The sequence below is a fragment of the Nyctibius grandis genome, chromosome 2 (assembly GCF_013368605.1).
Source record: "Nyctibius grandis isolate bNycGra1 chromosome 2, bNycGra1.pri, whole genome shotgun sequence".
NCBI classification, from domain to species: domain Eukaryota; kingdom Metazoa; phylum Chordata; class Aves; order Nyctibiiformes; family Nyctibiidae; genus Nyctibius; species Nyctibius grandis.
In genome coordinates, this window is record NC_090659.1 from 27,322,647 (window position 1) to 27,342,163 (window position 19,517).

General features: G+C 40.5%; 1 protein-coding gene across 2 annotated transcripts in view; it reads left to right on the forward strand.

Annotated features, from left to right (window-relative positions):
• Nucleotides 1-19,517, forward strand: part of CASK (calcium/calmodulin dependent serine protein kinase) — a 233,534-nt gene that overhangs the window by 93,230 nt on the left and 120,787 nt on the right. For both annotated transcript variants that reach the window (XM_068417554.1, XM_068417564.1), the window contains exons 3-5: nt 2,992-3,097; nt 14,592-14,669; nt 15,938-16,010. In XM_068417554.1, the coding sequence (XP_068273655.1) occupies nt 2,992-3,097; nt 14,592-14,669; nt 15,938-16,010 (257 nt within the window). The remainder of the gene's footprint in view (nt 1-2,991; nt 3,098-14,591; nt 14,670-15,937; nt 16,011-19,517) is intronic.

Consider the following 19,517-nt stretch of genomic DNA (forward strand, 5'->3'; position numbering starts at 1 on the left):
TCCAGGTTTTAATAGTTCTGTAGTGTGTTGAAAGAGCCTGTCTTCTGTGTTTGGAGATAATTTCGCAGTGATGTTGGATATTTAGGATTAAAATCACAGAATCACAGAATCACAGAATGTTAGGGATTGGAAGGGACCTCGAAAGATCATCTAGTCCAATCCCCCTGCCGGAGCAGGATTACCTAGACCATATCACACAGGAACGCGGCCAGGCGGGTTTTAAATGTCTCCAGAGAAGGAGACTCCACAACCTCTCTGGGCAGCATGTTCCAGTGTTTGGTCACCCTCACCGTAAAGAAGTTTTTCCTCATATTTATGTGGAACCTCCTGTGTTCCAGCTTGCACCCATTGCCCCTTGTCCTGTCAAGGGATGTCACTGAGAAGAGCCTGGCTCCATCCTCATGACACTTGCCCTTTCCATATTTATAAACATTAATGAGGTCACCCCTCAGTCTCCTCTTCTCTAAGCTAAAGAGACCCAGCTCCCTCAGCCTCTCCTCATAAGGGAGATGTTCCACCCCCTTAATCATCTTCGTGGCTCTGCGCTGGACTCTCTCTAGCAGTTCCCTGTCCTTCTTGAACTGAGGGGCCCAGAACTGGACACAATATTCCAGATGCGGCCTCACCAGGGCAGAGCAGAGGGGGAGGAGAACCTCTCTTGACCTACTAACCACACCCCTTCTAATACACCCCAGGATGCCCTTGGCCTTCTTGGCCACAAGGGCACACTGCTGGCTCATGGTCATCCTGCTGTCCACTAGGACCCCCAGGTCCCTTTCCCCTACGCTGCTCTCCAACAGGTCTGTCCCCAACTTGTACTCATACATGGGGTTGTTCTTGCCCAGATGCAGGACTCTACACTTGCCCTTGTTATATTTCATTAAATTTCTCCCCGCCCAACTCTCCAGCCTGTCTAGGTCTCTGTGAATGGCTGCGCAGCCTTCCGGTGTGTCAGCCACTCCTCCCAGTTTTGTGTCATCAGCGAACTTGCTGACAGTGCACTCTATTCCCTCATCCAAGTCATTAATGAATATATAGAATAGAACTGGTCCCAGTACCGACCCTTGAGGGACTCCGCTAGACACAGGCCTCCAGCTGGACTCTGTCCCATTGACCACCACTCTCTGACTTCTTTCCTTCAGCCAGTTCACAATCCACCTCACTACCCGATCATCCAGACCACACTTCCTCAGTTTAGCTGCGAGGATGCTGTGGGAGACCGTGTCAAACGCTTTACTGAAATCAAGATAGACCACATCCACAGCTTTACCATCATCTATCCACCGGGTTAGGTCCTCATAAAAGGCTATCATGTTGGTTAAGCATGACTTCCCCTTGGTGAAGCCATGTTGAGTGCCCCTAATGATCCCCCTATCCTTGATGTGCCTAGAGACAGCACCAAGGACAAGTTGTTCCATCACCTTTCCGGGGATGGAGGTGAGGCTGACCGGTCTATAGTTCCCCGGGTCCTCCTTCTTGCCCTTTTTGAAGACTGGAGTGACATTCGCTTACCTCCAGTCCTCAGGCACCTCTCCCGTTGCCCACGACTTAGCAAAGATGATGGAGAGTGGCCTAGCAATGACTTCCGCCAGCTCCCTCAGCGCCCGTGGGTGCATCCCATCAGGGCCCATGGATTTATGGACGTCCAGGTTGCTTAATTGGTCCCTGACCCAGCCCTCATCAACCAAGGCAGATTCCTTCTCTATCCTGACTTCTTCTGGGGCCTCAGGGGTCCGGGGCTCCTCAGGACAGCCTCCAGCAGTATAGACAGAGGCAAAGGCGGCATTCAGTAACTCCGCCTTCTTTTTATCCTCTGTCTCCAGGGCCCCCACCTCATTCATTAGTGGGCCTACATTGCCTCTAGTGTTGGTTTTACCTGCAATGTATTTGAAGAAGCCCTTTCTGTTGTCCTTGACCTCTCTTGCAAGGTTTAATTCCAAGGAGGCCTTAGCTTTCCTAGTTGCCTCCCTACATCCTCTGACAACAGACTTATATTCCTCCCAAGTGGCCAGCCCCTCCTTCCATGATCTGTACACCCTCTTCTTCCACTTGAGTTTGCCCAGCAGTTCCCTGTTTAACCATGCAGGTCTCCTGGTACCCTTCCTTGACTTCCTACCTGCTGGGATGCTCTGATCTTGAGCTCGGAAGAAGCAGTCCTTGAATGCTAACCAACTATCTTGGGCCCCCTTACCTTCTAGTACTCTGTCCCATGGGATTTCCCCTAGCAATTGCTTGAAAAGGCCAAAGTTGGCCCTCCTGAAGTCCAGGGTTGTGATTCTGCTAGCTATTCTGTTCCTGCCACATGAGATCCTGAACTCTACCATCTCATGGTCACTGCAACCAAGGCTGCCCTCAACCTTCACCTCTTCAACCAGACCCTCCTTGTTAGTAAGGATAAGATCCAGCAGCGCTCCTCTCCTAGTTGGCTCATCCACCATTTGCATCAGAAAGTTATCATCAATGCACTGGAGGAACCTCCTGGACTGAGGATGGCTGGCTGAGTAGGCCTCCCAGCAAATATCAGAGTAGTTGAAATCCCCCACAACAACCAGGCCCTGTAATTGCGAGACTGCTCTCAGCTGCCTGTAGAAGGCCTCATCACCCTCCTCATCCTGATCTGGTGGCCTGTAATAGACACCCACAAATCTTGGTGTAGTCTGCATATGTGCATTAAAGGAACTTATTACCATACAGTTCTTTAGATTATGACCAAGGAGATAATTTATGAACAGATCAAATCAAGAAAGCCTATTAAGTTTTGTGTGTTTATATTTTGAGATCTGTGTGAGTTTAACTTAATTTCACTCTGAAGTTTTGAAGGAGAATAATTAAATATCATCTCGTCAGCGTTCTTTATAAAGATTAAAGAATTTATTAGAAATTTCAGATGTGTGTTTCCAAACATTGTGTTCTAATTATTTTCAAATTATTTTTTTTTTTATTAAGCAGCTTGATTACCTGGCTAATACATTACCTTATTATCTTCCACAGATCTGAAGAGAGAAGCCAGTATTTGTCACATGCTGAAACATCCTCATATTGTTGAACTATTGGAGACATACAGCTCAGATGGAATGCTTTATATGGTCTTTGAGTTGTAAGTTTCTCTCTTTGATTTTACCTTTCTTTGTTGTCATTGGCTAAATAGAATCCCAAAAGTATGTCTGCCTCTGCCTGCTTGTTTTGTAGCTCGTAAGTCTTGAGTGCTATGGAAATATGTATTTCTGGCAAGTACAGGTTGTCCCAAATAAAAAAAGTTGTCACACTGGCTAAGTGGCTAACATCAGGCTGATACTTTATAGCATGCTTTCTAAGGGCAGACACGCTGTTCATTGATGGCTGCTGTGTCCCTAATAGGGTACATGAGAACAAGTTGAAAATCTGCTGATAGTCATCATCTTTGGGTAACTGATGGCATTCTATTCCAGTTGTGAAGTTTTTGGCTTTTTCCAGACTATTGTTTCTTTAGCACTGCTTTTCCTTTACTAGATAAGAAAGTAAAGCTTACTGGAGTATTTAAGTATGCTTGTAAATTGATATACCTGTTCACATCATATGCATTTGTCTAAAAGATATGTTTTGGAAGCCTGAATGTAAGAGTTCAGTTACCATGGGCATATGGGAGGTTGAACAAAACATGACTTTTCAGCAGTGTAGAGGTCTTTTTAATCGAGAACAAAAAACAAAAGGGAGGGCAGCCCCTAAATTGCCACATTCCTCTTTGAGGGAAAAGTATTATTCCTTCTTGAGTTAGGTTTTAGCTAACTGGGAAGGACAAAAACAGACATGCAGAATGCTAATTTGTGCATCTTCTGTATTCAACTTCCCTTCTCTTTTCTGTACTTACCAGCTCTTCTTTTTATGTTCCCCATATATGCATTCCTAGTGTGTCTGGGCATATGTGTTTATACCTCTTTAATTTCTCTGATCTTTCTGCATTGTGTTTTCTGATGCATTTGACCTGCTTATATTGGAGCAAGACACATCATGCCAGTGCATTATGTCGAGCTGGCATGTCCACTAGAGCCAAGAATTTGACTTGAGATATGCATTTACAAAATAATTCTCACATGTTAGTTTTACTGTTGAGGTAGAGAAAAAGTTAGGTGGTAACAGCAAAAAAAAATATGTAAAGCTGAAAACTGTTGCTTGAAAGTCTTCTGCTTTTTTTTTTTAAGTGAGTATAAACTTATGATTGTGTAGAATAATTGTTTTATGCCTTTCTTTCTGTAAGTTTCGATTCAATACTGACTTTGTTTTTTATTTTGTAAACCCCAAAGCGTGGACCAAGTGACTTTAATTATCCTATTATGACTAATTATGTACACCTTTGGGAGACTTACTGTGATAATTAAGAAGATTTTTGAAATGGAAAAAAGGGTTTGCTTCTATTTTTACCATACTAGTAGCTCAGAAATAAGAGACAAAACCAGTAATTATTTTTTAATGTCAAGCCTATTATAATTTATGTTTGTATACATAAAAAGTAAGTCTGAACAATTGGGATTACTACACAAATACTGTACCTGACTTCAGGCCACATGAAAGAAGCACATATGAGGCTAAATTAGTTGAAGGATAATAATTCTTTACCATCTCATATGTCCTTGTCTCCTTTGTACACTACAAGACATCACTCTTTTGTGACAAACAGTGATAGAAAATGAGACGGTAGGAACACCTGTGCTCAATATGTGGCAGGGAATGGAAGAGTTGTGGGCGCAATGTGTTATGCTGGAGGCGATGCTTTGGTAAAGTGATTCAACAGAAGACTGATGTTTGCTGTGGAGTAAGACTGCTTGTCTGAGTTTGATTGGATTAGTGGCATACTATATAATTATGACCATAATAAGAAACTTGTAGTTAGCAGAAAAGCATCTATGTATTTGTAGGTAACTTATTTTCCCTCGCACTGCTTTCTGTTCATTATGCCATTATTTTAACAAACTTAACTTCTTTGCAACTAAGTTCTGTCTCCAGTAATAAAATATTTTTTATTAGGGTCTAGTTACTCTGAAATGACAGAAAAGGGGAAGACAACACGCATCTGCAGAGAAGATATAAGCCCAGCTGATGATGGGCTATTTGTGGACTGGCAGATGCTTTGCATGAAAATTAATTCAGGTCCAGCACATGAAATGCATGGAATAATCAAACCTAAAACTTTGTGCTGTCAGTTGCACATAAATGATGCATAGGTCCACTACTGTTTCGTAAGCCATGAGCTACATGGAGTAGCTGCTAAAATGACCCTGAATGTCTTGCCAAATCTATTGTTACGAAAAGCAAATGCAGCATATATGTGATAACACGAGATGGGAAAAAATACAATCTATGCCCCGTTGTGAAAACTTCTGTTAAACGTTTAAAAAATCCAGTCACAATTCATAGAAGCACCGATGAACATGAACAGTAGCAATGAAATTTAACACCAAAAAATTAGCTATGTTTTTAACCACTATTTGTACACAAATTCAAGCACTCTTTAGCATGGGGCTATCATGTCATGTTACCAGTAGGCTGCCATTAGCTATTAGGTACTGCTGTAATAAACTGCACAGAAGCTGTTGGCCGTAATAGACGAAGTGCATGTGTAGAGTAAGAAGCAGACCTTGTCCCAGAAACTCTTATTCTTAAAGTAAAATTATTATTTTAAAAGTATTTAGATGTTATTACATCATAAGTGAGCAAGCATGTCCCTGTGCCAAGGGATTTCATACACACACACACACACACACACGTTGCTCCCTAGAAGGGTAGTGGACTCTTTCCACTGATGGAAGAGATCCCTTAGAGGCTCTAAAGAGACCTTGCACCTGAGATAGGGCCAGCTCTTGCCTTTATCATACAGTCGCAACTTTCTTTCCCATTCTGTGGTGTTATTTGCTGACAACTGTATATCAAGTGATCCATCATTAGTCTCGAGTTAACTGTGACCTTTTACCTAATACAAGCATGTAGTCAATAGAAGTACATCAAAGAGATATTTTACAGTGTCGAAACAGATGAAAGCAATCTTTTTTTTAAAGTCTGTGCCTTGCAAAGAACAAAATAATATGCAAAACTCTCCTTCTATTAAAAAATTCCATTTATGAAATAAGGTGCAATCTGGTTTCTTTCATATTTGTTCAGTAACGTGCTATTGTAGACAGTGCTGTCCCTGTCACATGATGTTTGCTTGGCAGTATGTGCATGCGGGGGGAGAGGCACACTGTTTTTACATAGAATACTGGTTTTTGTTTGGTATATAACTATCACTTTTGCTTTTATATTCTATTGCTTATTACTTTTTTTTTTCCTAATGACCATTGGTCTTTATCAATGAGAATACCTTGAGAAGGGTCAGCTAGTTGCAGTGTTTCTAAAACAAAGCAAATATTCTATTTGAAGTGACTGAAAACCACGTTTTAGACTTAGACTACATTATATGCAGTTTATCCTCAGTATAATCGAAGTATGTGGACAGAGAGTACTTACTTTCATGCTGAAGAGCGAAGATACGAGTAGTGCGCGAATTGCAGATACCTTAGCATGTGGTCATTTGCAGAATATTGTCTCACCCCTATACATAGGTGGTTTTGCTTTTCTTAGTGCGTTCTAACAGAGATTTATCTCTTGGGACATTAGAAGAACTGATGTTATTTAGATTTACCAGTTACACTGTATATATATAGTTATATACATACAACTTTGCCGTTTAACCTAGCTGACATGTAAAAATGCTTTTGTTTTAAAATATCAAATTCATAAAAGTAGTACTTTAAAATGGTTGCAGTTACTTAGGTTTACATTAAGCATAAGCTGATGAGCATTTAAATGACGGTACATTCAATTATGTGACTTTGTTGAAGTGTTAAGAAAAAAAGAAAGGGAAAAAATGAATGCTGTCTATTTATTCTGCTTTGTTACAATACTGTGAAATAGCATAGCTGCTTAGTTTATGGAGTGAAGACTTTTTCTCATTATTTTACTTAATCATGTTAGGATTCCAGTTATGGTTTAATTTTTAAATGCAATCTCACCTGTAGTCCTTCATCTTTTATATGGCTTAGTGTACTTCTTTCATACTTGCATAATGCATTATTTAGGGTAAAAATAAGTCTTAAAGGTTAACTTTAAAAGTAAAATAAAAAGAAATTAAAGCTGTATTTTTCACATCGAAACAGGTTGCTATGATTACTGAAAGAACATAGTTTCAGATGCTTCTAGCTTTAAAGTTTGGGCCAGACTTTCAAAATATCCAGTGAAAGAAAAAACTTTTAAATTCATTTTGAAAAGCTTACAGTACACTTAGAGAAGTCATTAAATTAGAGGTTCTGTCTGTCCTAACTTCATATGTTTAAAAATTACACTCTAAATCTGAGGCATCTCTGTACGTGCTGTTTTTTCCTCTGGACTGAAAGGGAGCCTAGAGTTGACTAACTCTAATTTTAAATGCCTTAAGGCAACCAAATTCCACCAAGTATTAAATATTTTGATATCAAACTCTTTGACATAAGGACAGATTTTTTTTACTTGGTAAAACTCATGTTTACATTGTGATTATATTGGGGATTTTTTTCTTTTTTCAATGTGTTCTGCATATTCAGTACATCATAGCCATGTTACTTGTGGACACAAAGTTTAGGCAATTATCTGGGCTGGGTATGCTGTTTCTTTTTTGTCCCCCATAGCCTGTGAACTATAGACTGAGTAGTCAAAGGAAGCAATAGAGAATTTAAAGCTAACTTGTGTTTGAGGAAAGAGATACCAGCTTTTCATCTTATGTTTGCTTAATATTTGTTGATTTCGTTCATTTGATGGACAGGAATTAATAGGAAACCAGACTTCGTTAGTTCTAATGCTTAAAGAGCAATCTTTGGGGGTTTCCTGTTGACAAGGCCAGACTTAGAAATAAGGATTTTTATCTTAGATGAAATTTTGGCTCTTTTATAATAAGTAGCAAAATTTGGCAGAGCAACTGAGAATTCAGAGCACTGAGACATTGATGCATTGAAATTTCAGCATTTATTATGACTTTAATTATCACAGGCTATTGAGTTGCATTATTTTAGCAAAGCTTCAGAAGACCCACTTTTAAGCAAAATTAACTGGTAGAAGTCAATATAAAATGTTAATGTATATACTTGTATTTTCAAGAGTTTGTATAAACATGAACTAATTCACACAGCATGGATATAAAATGAGTATTTTTGTATGGCCTTGTGATCCTGGATGACATATGGAGGTTTTAACATTAAATTGGAGTATGGATGAAAGATTTCAGGTTGGGTACAGTACTGCATTTATATTACCACCAAAACCAGTGCTTTTTAAGGATGCATATGTACCTTATTTCATGCTATTTAATAATCAGGTTGGACCTTTGCTATGAAAACGCTATCAGAAAGTTGTTTCCACATATACCTATTTAGAATGACTTACTCCTCCTAAGATCATCTTCTACACCATGATTTAGGAGTTAAGTATTACTTAGTGAAGTTTGACCATTGTTTGTGACTAAATGGAATGAGTTACTTTATGAAAAGCACTGAAATTTCATCTCTTGGCTGCCAGCGAAGTTATAAAAATGTCTCAATCTAAAGTACTGAAAAGCCTCTGAATAGATGCTGAGCAGGTAAACTCGGAACATCATTTAATTACCTGGAATGAGCTAAGCCCTGGATGCATGGGCAATATATGGCAAATAAGAGTTTCTGTACTCTTTGGTCTTAATTTTCAGAGGTTACTACATAGGGCTTCAAGAAAATTTAAATACTGTATTCTTAAAGTTAATTTATGGCAGTTTATTTGTAGTAAGTGAAGAAGGCAAGTATATAAAAACTGTCCAACTGAAGGAAAAAATGCCATTGTGCACATACCTTTAACATACATGGTACAAAACTCAGTAAACTTGGTTACGAGCAGTATGTCAAGTCTGTCTTCTTTTTTTTAAGTAATAATTCAATTCCCTAAAGCAGTGCTTCTCAAACTTTTTTGATTCTTCATCAATAAATTAAGTTGTAGGGCACATCTTATTAGGTCATCTGCAAATTCAAAGCTATCATAGAATGATAGAATGGTTTGGGTTGGAAGGGACCTTAAAGATCATCTAGTTCCAACCCCCCTGCCACAGGCAGGGACACCTTCCACTAGACCAGGTTACTCAAAGCCCCATCCAATCTGGCCTTAAACACTGCCAGGGATTGGGCATCCACAACTTCTCCAGGCAACCTGTTCCAGTGTCTCACCACCCTCACAGTAAAGAATTTCTTCTTAATATCTAATCTAAATCTACCCTCTTTCAGTTTAAAACCATTCCCCCTCATCCTATCACTCCGTGCCCTTGTAAAAAGCCCCTCTCCAGCTTTCCTGTAGGCCCCCTTCGGGTACTGGAAGGCTGCTAGAAGGTCTCCCCGGAGCCATCTCTTCTCCAGGCTGAACAGCCCCAACTCTCTCAGCCTGTCTTCATAGGAGAAGTGCTCCAGCCCTCTCATCATCTTCATGGCCCTCCTCTGGACTCATTCCAACAGCTCCATGTCCTTCTTATGTTGGGGACCCCAGAGCTGGACGCAGTACTCCAGGTGGGGTCTCACGAGAGCAGAGTAGAGGGGCAGAATCACCTCCCTCGACCTGCTGGCCACGCTTCTTCTGATGCAGCCCAGGATACAGTTGGCTTTCTGGGCTGCAAGCGCACATTGCCAGCTCATGTTGAGCATCTCATCAACCATCACCCCCAAGACCTTCTCCTCAGGGCTGCTCTCAATCCATGCTCTGCCCCATGTATTTGTGCATGGGATTGCCCCGACTCACATGCATACCCCAGTATTAAAATGTAGATCTCTTCTGGAGTATACTGTCTATTCTTCAGAGTGACTCTTAGCCTCAGAACAGATTTCTGCAGTGAATATGACTCAGGAGTAAACTTTCTGGGCAGGTTGTAACTTATCAGCTTTGTGTAGAATAGTAGAATGATTTTCAAGGTGCACAACAGCACTGATCAGAGCTATGGAAAGAAACATTTACCCAAAGGGCTGAGATCCAGGCACAGTTCTGCTAAAAATACAGAAAAATCAATAGTAGAAAATGGGAGATTGGGGTACATAGTTCGTACTGATACCCAGAACAATTCCGATGTGGTGGTGGTGTCTGTGAACTCCCAGTTCAGAGTTGCTTTGGCTGGCACTCTCAGTGTAAGCACCATGAACTGTCCCAGTCAGTTCATGTGGCTTCCGTGGGTGCCCTCTACTGGCATCAGAGGATTCTCTCACAGAATCACAGAATCACAGAATGTTAGGGATTGGAAGGGACCTCAAAAGATCATCTAGTCCAATCCCCCTGCCGGAGCAGGATAACCTAGACCATATCACACAGGAACGTGTCCAGGCGGGCCTTGAACGTCTCCAGAGAAGGAGACTCCACAACCTCTCTGGGCAGCCTGTTCCAGTGTTCGGTCACCCTCACCGTAAAGAAGTTTTTCCTCATATTTATGTGGAACCTCCTGTGTTCCAGCTTGCACCCATTGCCCCTTGTCCTGTCAAGGGATGTCACTGAGAAGAGCCTGGCTCCATCCTCATGACACTTGCCCTTTCCATATTTATAAACATTAATGAGGTCACCCCTCAGTCTCCTCTTCTCTAAGCTAAAGAGACCCAGCTCCCTCAGCCTCTCCTCATAAGGGAGATGTTCCACCCCCTTAATCATCTTCGTGGCTCTGCGCTGGACTCTCTCTAGCAGTTCCCTGTCCTTCTTGAACTGAGGGGCCCAGAACTGGACACAATATTCCAGATGCGGCCTCACCAGGGCAGAGTAGAGGGGGAGGAGAACCTCTCTTGACCTACTAACCACACCCCTTCTAATACACCCCAGGATGCCATTGGCCTTCTTGGCCACAAGGGCACACTGCTGGCTCATGGTCATCCTGCTGTCCACTAGGACCCCCAGGTCCCTTTCCCCTACGCTGCTCTCCAACAGGTCTGTCCCCAACTTGTACTCATACATGGGGTTGTTCTTGCCCAGATGCAGGACTCTACACTTGCCCTTGTTATATTTCATTAAATTTCTCCCCGCCCAACTCTCCAGCCTGTCTAGGTCCCTCTGAATGGCTGCGCAGCCTTCCGGTGTGTCAGCCACTCCTCCCAGTTTTGTGTCATCAGCGAACTTGCTGACAGTGCGCTCTATTCCCTCATCCAAGTCATTAATGAATATATAGAATAGTGCTGGTCCCAGTACCGACCCTTGAGGGACTCCGCTAGACGCAGGCCTCCGACTGGACTCAGTCCCATTGACCACCACTCTCTGGCTTCTTTCCTTCAGCCAGTTCACAATCCACCTCACTACCCGATCATCCAGACCACACTTCCTCAGTTTAGCTGCGAGGATGCTGTGGGAGACCGTGTCAAACGCTTTACTGAAATCGAGATAGACCACATCCACAGCTTTACCGTCATCTATCCACCGGGTTATGTCCTCATAAAAGGCTATCATGTTGGTTAAGCATGACTTCCCCTTAGTGAAGCCATGTTGAGTGCCCCTAATGATCCCCCTATCCTTGATGTGCCTAGAGACAGCACCAAGGACAAGTTGTTCCATCACCTTTCTGGGGATGGAGGTGAGGCTGACCGGTCTATAGTTCCCCGGGTCCTCCTTCTTGCCCTTTTTGAAGACTGGAGTGACATTTGCTTTCCTCCAGTCCTCAGGCACCTCTCCCGTTGCCCACGACTTAGCAAAGATGATGGAGAGTGGCCTAGCAATGACTTCTGCCAGCTCCCTCAGCGCCCGTGGGTGCATCCCATCAGGGCCCATGGATTTATGGACGTCCAGATTGCTTAATTGGTCCCTGACCCAGCCCTCATCAACCAAGGCAGATTCCTCCTCTATCCTGACTTCTTCTGGGGCCTCAGGGATCCGGGGCTCCTCAGGACAGCCTCCAGCAGTATAGACAGAGGCAAAGGCGGCATTCAGTAACTCCGCCTTCTTTTTATCCTCTGTCAGATTATGAGTGCGTTGTAATTTTACCAACTTCTTTTGCATCTTCCACTTATGTCTTCAACATGTATATATCTCTGTGTGTTTATTTTAGTGGATTTTAGCTTACCAGATTTGTTTTATTTTTACGGTTTTCACATACCTCATGCTGAGAGTCCTTAAGAAACCTTGAGACTTCCTGAACTTCCATTTCATTGGTATCTCAAAACTTTAATGCTCTTACATCACATAAGGCTTTCAGTTTCTGCGAAGTCATCTTTTAAATGGTTGTGACATTGCTGAGTTTTTTGTCTGTTAGTGCACTGATTTTTCTGGATTTTCTTATAACTGAGGGTGACTCTTGCTTTTGCAGCCTCAGCTAGATAAAATCTCGTAAGATTTTTCGGATAAAATTCATCATCATAGGGGTGATACAAGCTCTATTTATACATGAAGAAAAAGCTACTCTTAAAATAAGATTTTGCCTTGAAGAAGTAGTCAGTTGAAGTCAGAGATTAAAATACACCTGCCACATATTTCTGCTTTTGAGATCAGAGTTCATCTTAATGGAATAAAACTTTCAAACATTACTGCTCACAGTCTAGCAATTTTTAATATCAACATAATTTAAATTAATTGAAAAATATTTGCAAAAAAAATCAAACTGACACTTACTGTTACAAAATTTATATGAAAAATGCCAGTATGTGTAAGTGGGAGGTAGAAATACATGTTAAAGACCATTCTGATTATAAACACCTTGTTTAATAGAAAAGTTATTGTCAAGGAATGACACTCTTGGCTCAGTATCTCAGCAACTATTGATACTGCTAAAAATCTTGAGTGCCTCTGGATCTTTATTCAGCTGTAGTTTATAACAAGTCAGAGTGAAATTAGTCTTCTAAAAGGTTCTGCTTCATGAGAATGACACCTCCTAATTTTTGGTAGTTAATCATACACTTCGTGTGTTCTGCAGTGCTTGGTGTTGCTTGGTTTTCAGTTTTTTTCTGATCTAGCTAAACTAAATTGTTGGGAAGAAGCGTTGAAGGGGAGATTGTCATGAGGGGTTTTTTCCAGTGAGCTAGCTAACTCCAGATTTATGCTGTTCTCATTGAACCTGACCCCGTTGCTGCTATACAGTCCTATGTATAGTGCAGGACAGTATATTCTCTGAGTGATATTTAGCTATGTATACAAACTAGCTGTACGAAATTGAGCAAGACAGAAAAACTACTGGGGAAAAACCTACAGAGGAATACATTGATGTAGTGATGAGGAGTCATGGTTTGACAATATGGTTTCCAATTTGTGGGGCTTGTTAAATCCGAAGATGGTACCAGGTGCTGAAATAACTGGCTAGGAATTTTTTTTTCACCTACTTAAGTGAATGTGCATTTGTTTTGGTCACCAGTCTCTATTATAGTTGTCAGTGCTCTATCCACATGCTAGTGTGTCTTGCATGGAGATATATTTTGGATTTATTTCAAATTAAAGCTTCTGCACATTGTTTGTGACTCCCTAAGCAGAAGTTTTGCGTTGCAGGTGTGTAACAAAGCAAAAGTGATTGTATGCTGACACTCTGGATAGCTTACCAAAATGGTCCTGATAATGTTGGTTTTCTAGATACCTTGCAAATTCTGCTTTTTCTTTTCCCTCTTGAGTCTTTGGCGGAGAGGAAAAAAAAAAGGTGTGAAGGCTGAAAATGACATGTTACAGTCGATATTTTTGCAAGTGCCTTGTTAAGCATGAATTATAATATGTGATTTTTATTGTTCCTGTTAACTCTTGTTACTCTCCTTGCTCATCAAGCAATGAACATTTTCAGATATAAATCTGCCTTAGATTACTTACAGGAGAAAGAAAAGGAGGGCGGTTATGCCACACCAAGCTGCTTTGATTTAGAGAAATGGTAGTCTGATTTTATCCTAAGGACTATTAATATATGTGCATCTAAAAGTGTTATACTACTCATTGTGGGAAGTTACTTACTTAGTTCTCAGAAAGACTACAGACAATTAGGGAGAAAAGGAACAAAGTATCAAGCATCAGAGGTAGTGATATAGTATGTGTGGTGTCACTGTTTTCAGGTGCCTTCAGTGAGGCTGTGAGGTGTAAAATATCTTCTTGGCTCCTTCACGATCCTTGTGAGAATGCTAACTGGAAAGACTATACTACATTTGTAGACTATTTTTAAAGTCTTCATTTAAGATTCAGTTTGAATAAGATTTTTGTATAACTGCAATCTTTATTATAGACTTGCACTTGTAATGCTTTTAAGAACACAACGTAGTAGTGTCATGCATTAATTGTTAACTTGCAGAGCCTTCTTGTACAGGACATCGACTTGCTGCTGTCTTGCACACCTTATTCAATGAGCAGTTTAAGCAATAGAAGAAATGTTTAGTTTTGATAATGTTTTGAGAGAAGTTATATGACCTGAGGGGCGTGAAATGGTTAACCTGCGGCAAGCCATATTCTATTAGATTACCTATTAAATGCTGGTTTAGTTAGTAATGCATTGTACATGTATCCAGAGTATTTTATGTAAGATTTATATAAGTGGAGTAAATAGATTTTTTGGAGCATTTTTATGTAATTGATTGTAGTTTTCTATCTAAAGCATTTTTCCCTCTTTTTACCTGCAGTATGGATGGAGCAGATCTGTGTTTTGAAATTGTGAAGAGAGCAGATGCTGGATTTGTGTACAGCGAGGCTGTAGCCAGGTATGTATTATAATTTTAATTAATCCCACAGGATAAATGGAAAAGAATGGAATATATTATTGTACAATCTGATAGGTAAAAGATGTTTTCATGGTCTGAATGTTTTTACAATAATTACCATAATAAAAGTAGAATTTTGGAGCATTTTGTCATTTACTAGTTGGATGGGATTACTGAATAAATAGTATTTCACATCCAATACTTAATTCTCTGTCTTTGCCTTTTATGGATCTCTCATGCAATGACATTAGATGACTTGCCTGACAGGTGTGAGTTTTATTGGTCTTGCTAGATGGAGTCGTCTTTTTTTTCTTTTCTTTTCTATATATCACTTTATTTATGGTCACTTGAACTTTTCACTTACGAGGTAAACTGAAGTCGAAGAGTCTATATAATCGCAGGACAACAAAACCCAATGTCCTAGTGGCGTGATAGTTGAGCTAAAAACCGATGAGATTCTTTCTTTGCTTTTCTTGACACTGTAGATTTTTTTAGCATCGTAGAAGCCAGGTTGGAAGAGACATCAAGAGGTCTCTTATTTCAACCTCCTGCTCAAGGCAGGGTCAACATTGCATTTGGATCATGTTGCTCATGGCTTTGTCCGATGGGGTCTAGAAAAACTCCAAGGACTGAGATTCCACAGGCTCCCTGGGCAACTTGATCCAGCACGTAATTGTGTTCCAAGGGAAAAATGTTTCCGTGAAACCAGCTGGAACCTTGTCCTGGAGAACAAGGATTGCTTCCCTTAGCCCACCAGTAATGTTCTGCCTGATGCAGCACCAGGTGCTGTTGGCTTTCTTGGCTTTCTAGTATAGCCAGTAATGTGTTAGGGGATTCTTTGGACATGGGAGAAAGAAGTTAGTCTTCAATCTGTATCAAGCAATCCAAGATCTTGGTTCTATCCCTTTTTAGATTACTCAGGTACTGATACTCACTTTTTTCCTTTCTGTGTTTTGTTATAAAAAGCCTGGAGGGTCCTGACTTCTTTGTCGTATGAAGCAGAATTATTGAACATTTGAAACTTTACAAAATGGAAAATGCAGATTTTTCTTTTCTAATTTTCCTTGGCTTCAATCAGAATAATCCTCAAACTTTAGACTTAATTCATCATTATTATAAACACAAACTCCATTCTACTGAACTCTGTGTATTTAAGGTTAAGTTGGTTGATTAGTTTTATATAGTTAGACTCTTAAAACGTAGTTTGTTATATGTGTATAGTAATTTTTCCTGCAGATTTGTCACGTATGATGTCTTTGTTTTTTCAGTCATTACATGAGACAGATATTGGAAGCTCTACGTTACTGTCATGATAATAATATAATTCACAGGGATGTGAAGGTAAGGGTTTTTAATTCTTTTTTTCTTCATCACAATAATACAGACTACTGAATTTTGATTTCTGTAATTTAGAGGAAGGAAGAAGCTGTAGAAAAGGAAGCTACATTTGCTGAGTGTGTGTGTTTACTCTTACTGTGCCATGTAAGATTAAAGACCACCTATAATTCCATCAATATAGAACATTTAGGAGGTCTTTATTCACAGATTACATGTGCATTTGATTGCAACTTACTTTGAAAGTCAGTTTAATTTATAGTTTTTGAATATTCATATGAAATCTGCTTGCTTTTTTTTTCTTGTCAGGAAAATGTGTATATAAATTAGTTGCATAAATTAAACTGGAACTGGTAGATTACTGGCATCATTTTGACAGCATAAAGACAGTCTTCATCCAAACTAAGACTTCAGAGAGATGCACGTGCTTAAATGCTACAATACTGGTAGTATTATCTACTTTTTGCAAGCAGTCTTAAACATATATTATTATGAAAACTTCTCTACTAGAAACAAGTTTGGGAGGAGAAATACAGTGTTTAAGAACAGTGTGTGTACATACTCTTTTTCATCTGGTGAATTCTGTACTATTTCTATGAATATTTATGGAACTAGTTTATCCCAAAGTACTGTAATGTAAGTAATTGGGAGTTTTAACCTAAGTGGGTTTGACTCTCTTCAATTTGGATATATATATTCTTTGTTAATGACATTGTCTAAGATAGTTATTCCCACTTGCTCTAAGAGTTTGCTTTTATCCAAAGTGAGTCAAGCACTATCGGAATTAATGAAAATTCCAACAAGCTCTGGTGCAGTTTGAGAAGTGAATCTTGGGTTTTAGTGAATAGAGAAGATGATTGAGAGAGGGTGAGCTGTGCTTCAGACTCCTACAGGTGACCTGTGAGGGAGGAGAGTACAGATACCGAACTGATGATTTTCATTTAAGGAGTCATTTGGTCTTGCGTACAGAGGCATTGCAGACCTTTCCAAATGTCTCTTTCTTCTAAAACCAATATGATTATTCCATATAATAGGCTTTTTTTAAGTATTAGTATTTTAAAAGTAATTTCTTACATCAGATTCTAAAGATGGCCTCTTAATTGCTGGTAGAATGTCTCATCTTGTTCTGTCTTGAAGGTTCTAGATTCTTTTAGTTGTTCATTTTTGGTACCACATGAGAATTCAGAATTATCATCTTTATGTTGCTCTGTCTTCCTGAAAGCTGCACGTGTTTTCTTGGACCATGTTCTTGAAAGAAAACAAATTTCAGTTTCAAGGGCCTCTGAGGGAGGCCCATTTTACTGAGTGTAAAAAAATGCTGCAGACTCTGGAAACTTTAAAATCACTGTTTTTATTAAATACTATCCTTAGAAATAAACCTGTTCAATTACATGAGTGAGTACAAATTTTTAATGTATCCGTCTAAAGTAGTGTAAACCAACACACAGTGTTTCATTTTGGCAAAAGCAGTGCAGAAATATAACTATAGGGTTTGGGTGTAGAACATATTAAGCTAACTGCAATATCCCAGCTCTAGATGTCACTGTAGACATTGTTTTGAAAGGAAGTAGACTAAATGACCAGTTTCCAAATTAGCTGAATGGGTGAAAGTGAATTAATAAAAATCTGTAAGGTTGATACAGTCGTGCTACATTTCTTCCTCTTAAGCTTTCTGTGAATGTGATTTTGAACTGCAAAATGTTTGATCATTATCCAGTGCACAGCAAAATTTGCACCTTATAGTCCCTTTAAGAATTAGGTATCTTTTAGCCACTTTTGGGCTCCCTTAGCTCTCGACTGATTAGGAAGAGTTAGACAGGAATATTTCAGTTTGTTGTAGTCTAGTGCCAGAAACTTCACCTGACTGCTGTAAGTGACAAGATCTACCAAAGCTTCTGGAACACTGTGACTGCAGCCTATAATAAACTCCCGTATGCCCCAGATTCACCTCTGATGACAGAATCAAAACGTGCACAAGATGGCCTCTAGTTGTCTTAATTTCCTTCACTGTCTGCGAGACCAGACATTTCCTGAGCCTTTGTGTATCATTTGACCCCCTTCAACATTGCTTAAAGGCTTTATAATCAGTGACAATTGCACCTTTGCTTCACCTTCAGTTAATGTGATCCTTCATTCATTCACTGCTTGGAAATTAGACTGTATGATAAGGAAAGTAGAAAATGCTATTGCAGGAAGGGGGAGAACTCAAGACAGCTATGCATCAGAAATGTGAATGTCAAGAACTTTTTCCCTTACCTCAGCATTTATTCCTATTCTGCCAACACAGTGATACAGGACTCAGCCATTCCTTTTATTCTTTCAGAACCCTGCTGTGTCAGAAATACCCAGAAGATGGCTACCAAAAGTAGCAACATTGAAATGGGGTCTTTTCCCATATAGAATGTTATTACACAGTAGTTCATATACAGAAATATCTTTCAGTAGGAGAACAAAAAAAGGGAAATGGGAATAATGTGGGTCTGAAATGAGATGCTTGTCTTTTTCCGTAAAACCCTTGCTAGAGTTTGGTTACTATTTGTCTCTGAAGTCAGCTACTTTCTCTTGAGCTGTCAGTATTAGACAATAATGAACATATTTTGTTAATATAGTCATTAAAAAATGATGAGTGAGAGAGGACCTTTAAAACAAGACAAAGAAAGACAAAGACTTGATAGCCTTTTATGAGGACATAACCCGGTGGATAGATGATGGTAAAGCTGTGGATGTGGTCTATCTCGATTTCAGTAAAGCGTTTGACACTGTCTCCCACAGCATCCTCGCAGCTAAACTGAGGAAGTGTGGTCTGGATGATCGGGTAGTGAGGTGGATTGTGAACTGGCTGAAGGAAAGAAGCCAGAGAGTGGTGGTCAATGGGACTGAGTCCAGTTGGAGGCCTGTGTCTAGCGGAGTCCCTCAAGGGTCGGTACTGGGACCAGCACTATTCTATATATTCATTAATGACTTGGATGAGGGAATAGAGCGCACTGTCAGCAAGTTCGCTGATGACACCAAACTGGGAGGAGTGGCTGACACACCAGAAGGCTGCGCAGCCATTCAGAGAGACCTGGACAGGCTGGAGAGTTGGGCGGGGAGAAATTTAATGAAATATAACAAGGGCAAGTGTAGAGTCCTGCATCTGGGCAAGAACAACCCCATGTATGAGTACAAGTTGGGGACGGACCTGTTGGAGAGCAGCGTAGGGGAAAGGGACCTGGGGGTCCTAGTGGACAGCAGGATGACCATGAGCCAGCAGTGTGCCCTTGTGGCCAAGAAGGCCAGTGGCATCCTGGGGTGTATTAGAAGGGGTGTGGTTAGCAGGTCAAGAGAGGTTCTCCTCCCCCTCTACTCTGCCCTGGTGAGGCCGCATCTGGAATATTGTGTCCAGTTCTGGGCCCCTCAGTTCAAGAAGGACAGGGAACTGCTAGAGAGAGTCCAGCGCAGAGCCACGAAGATGATTAAGGGGGTGGAACATCTCCCTTATGAGGAGAGGCTGAGGGAGCTGGGTCTCTTTAG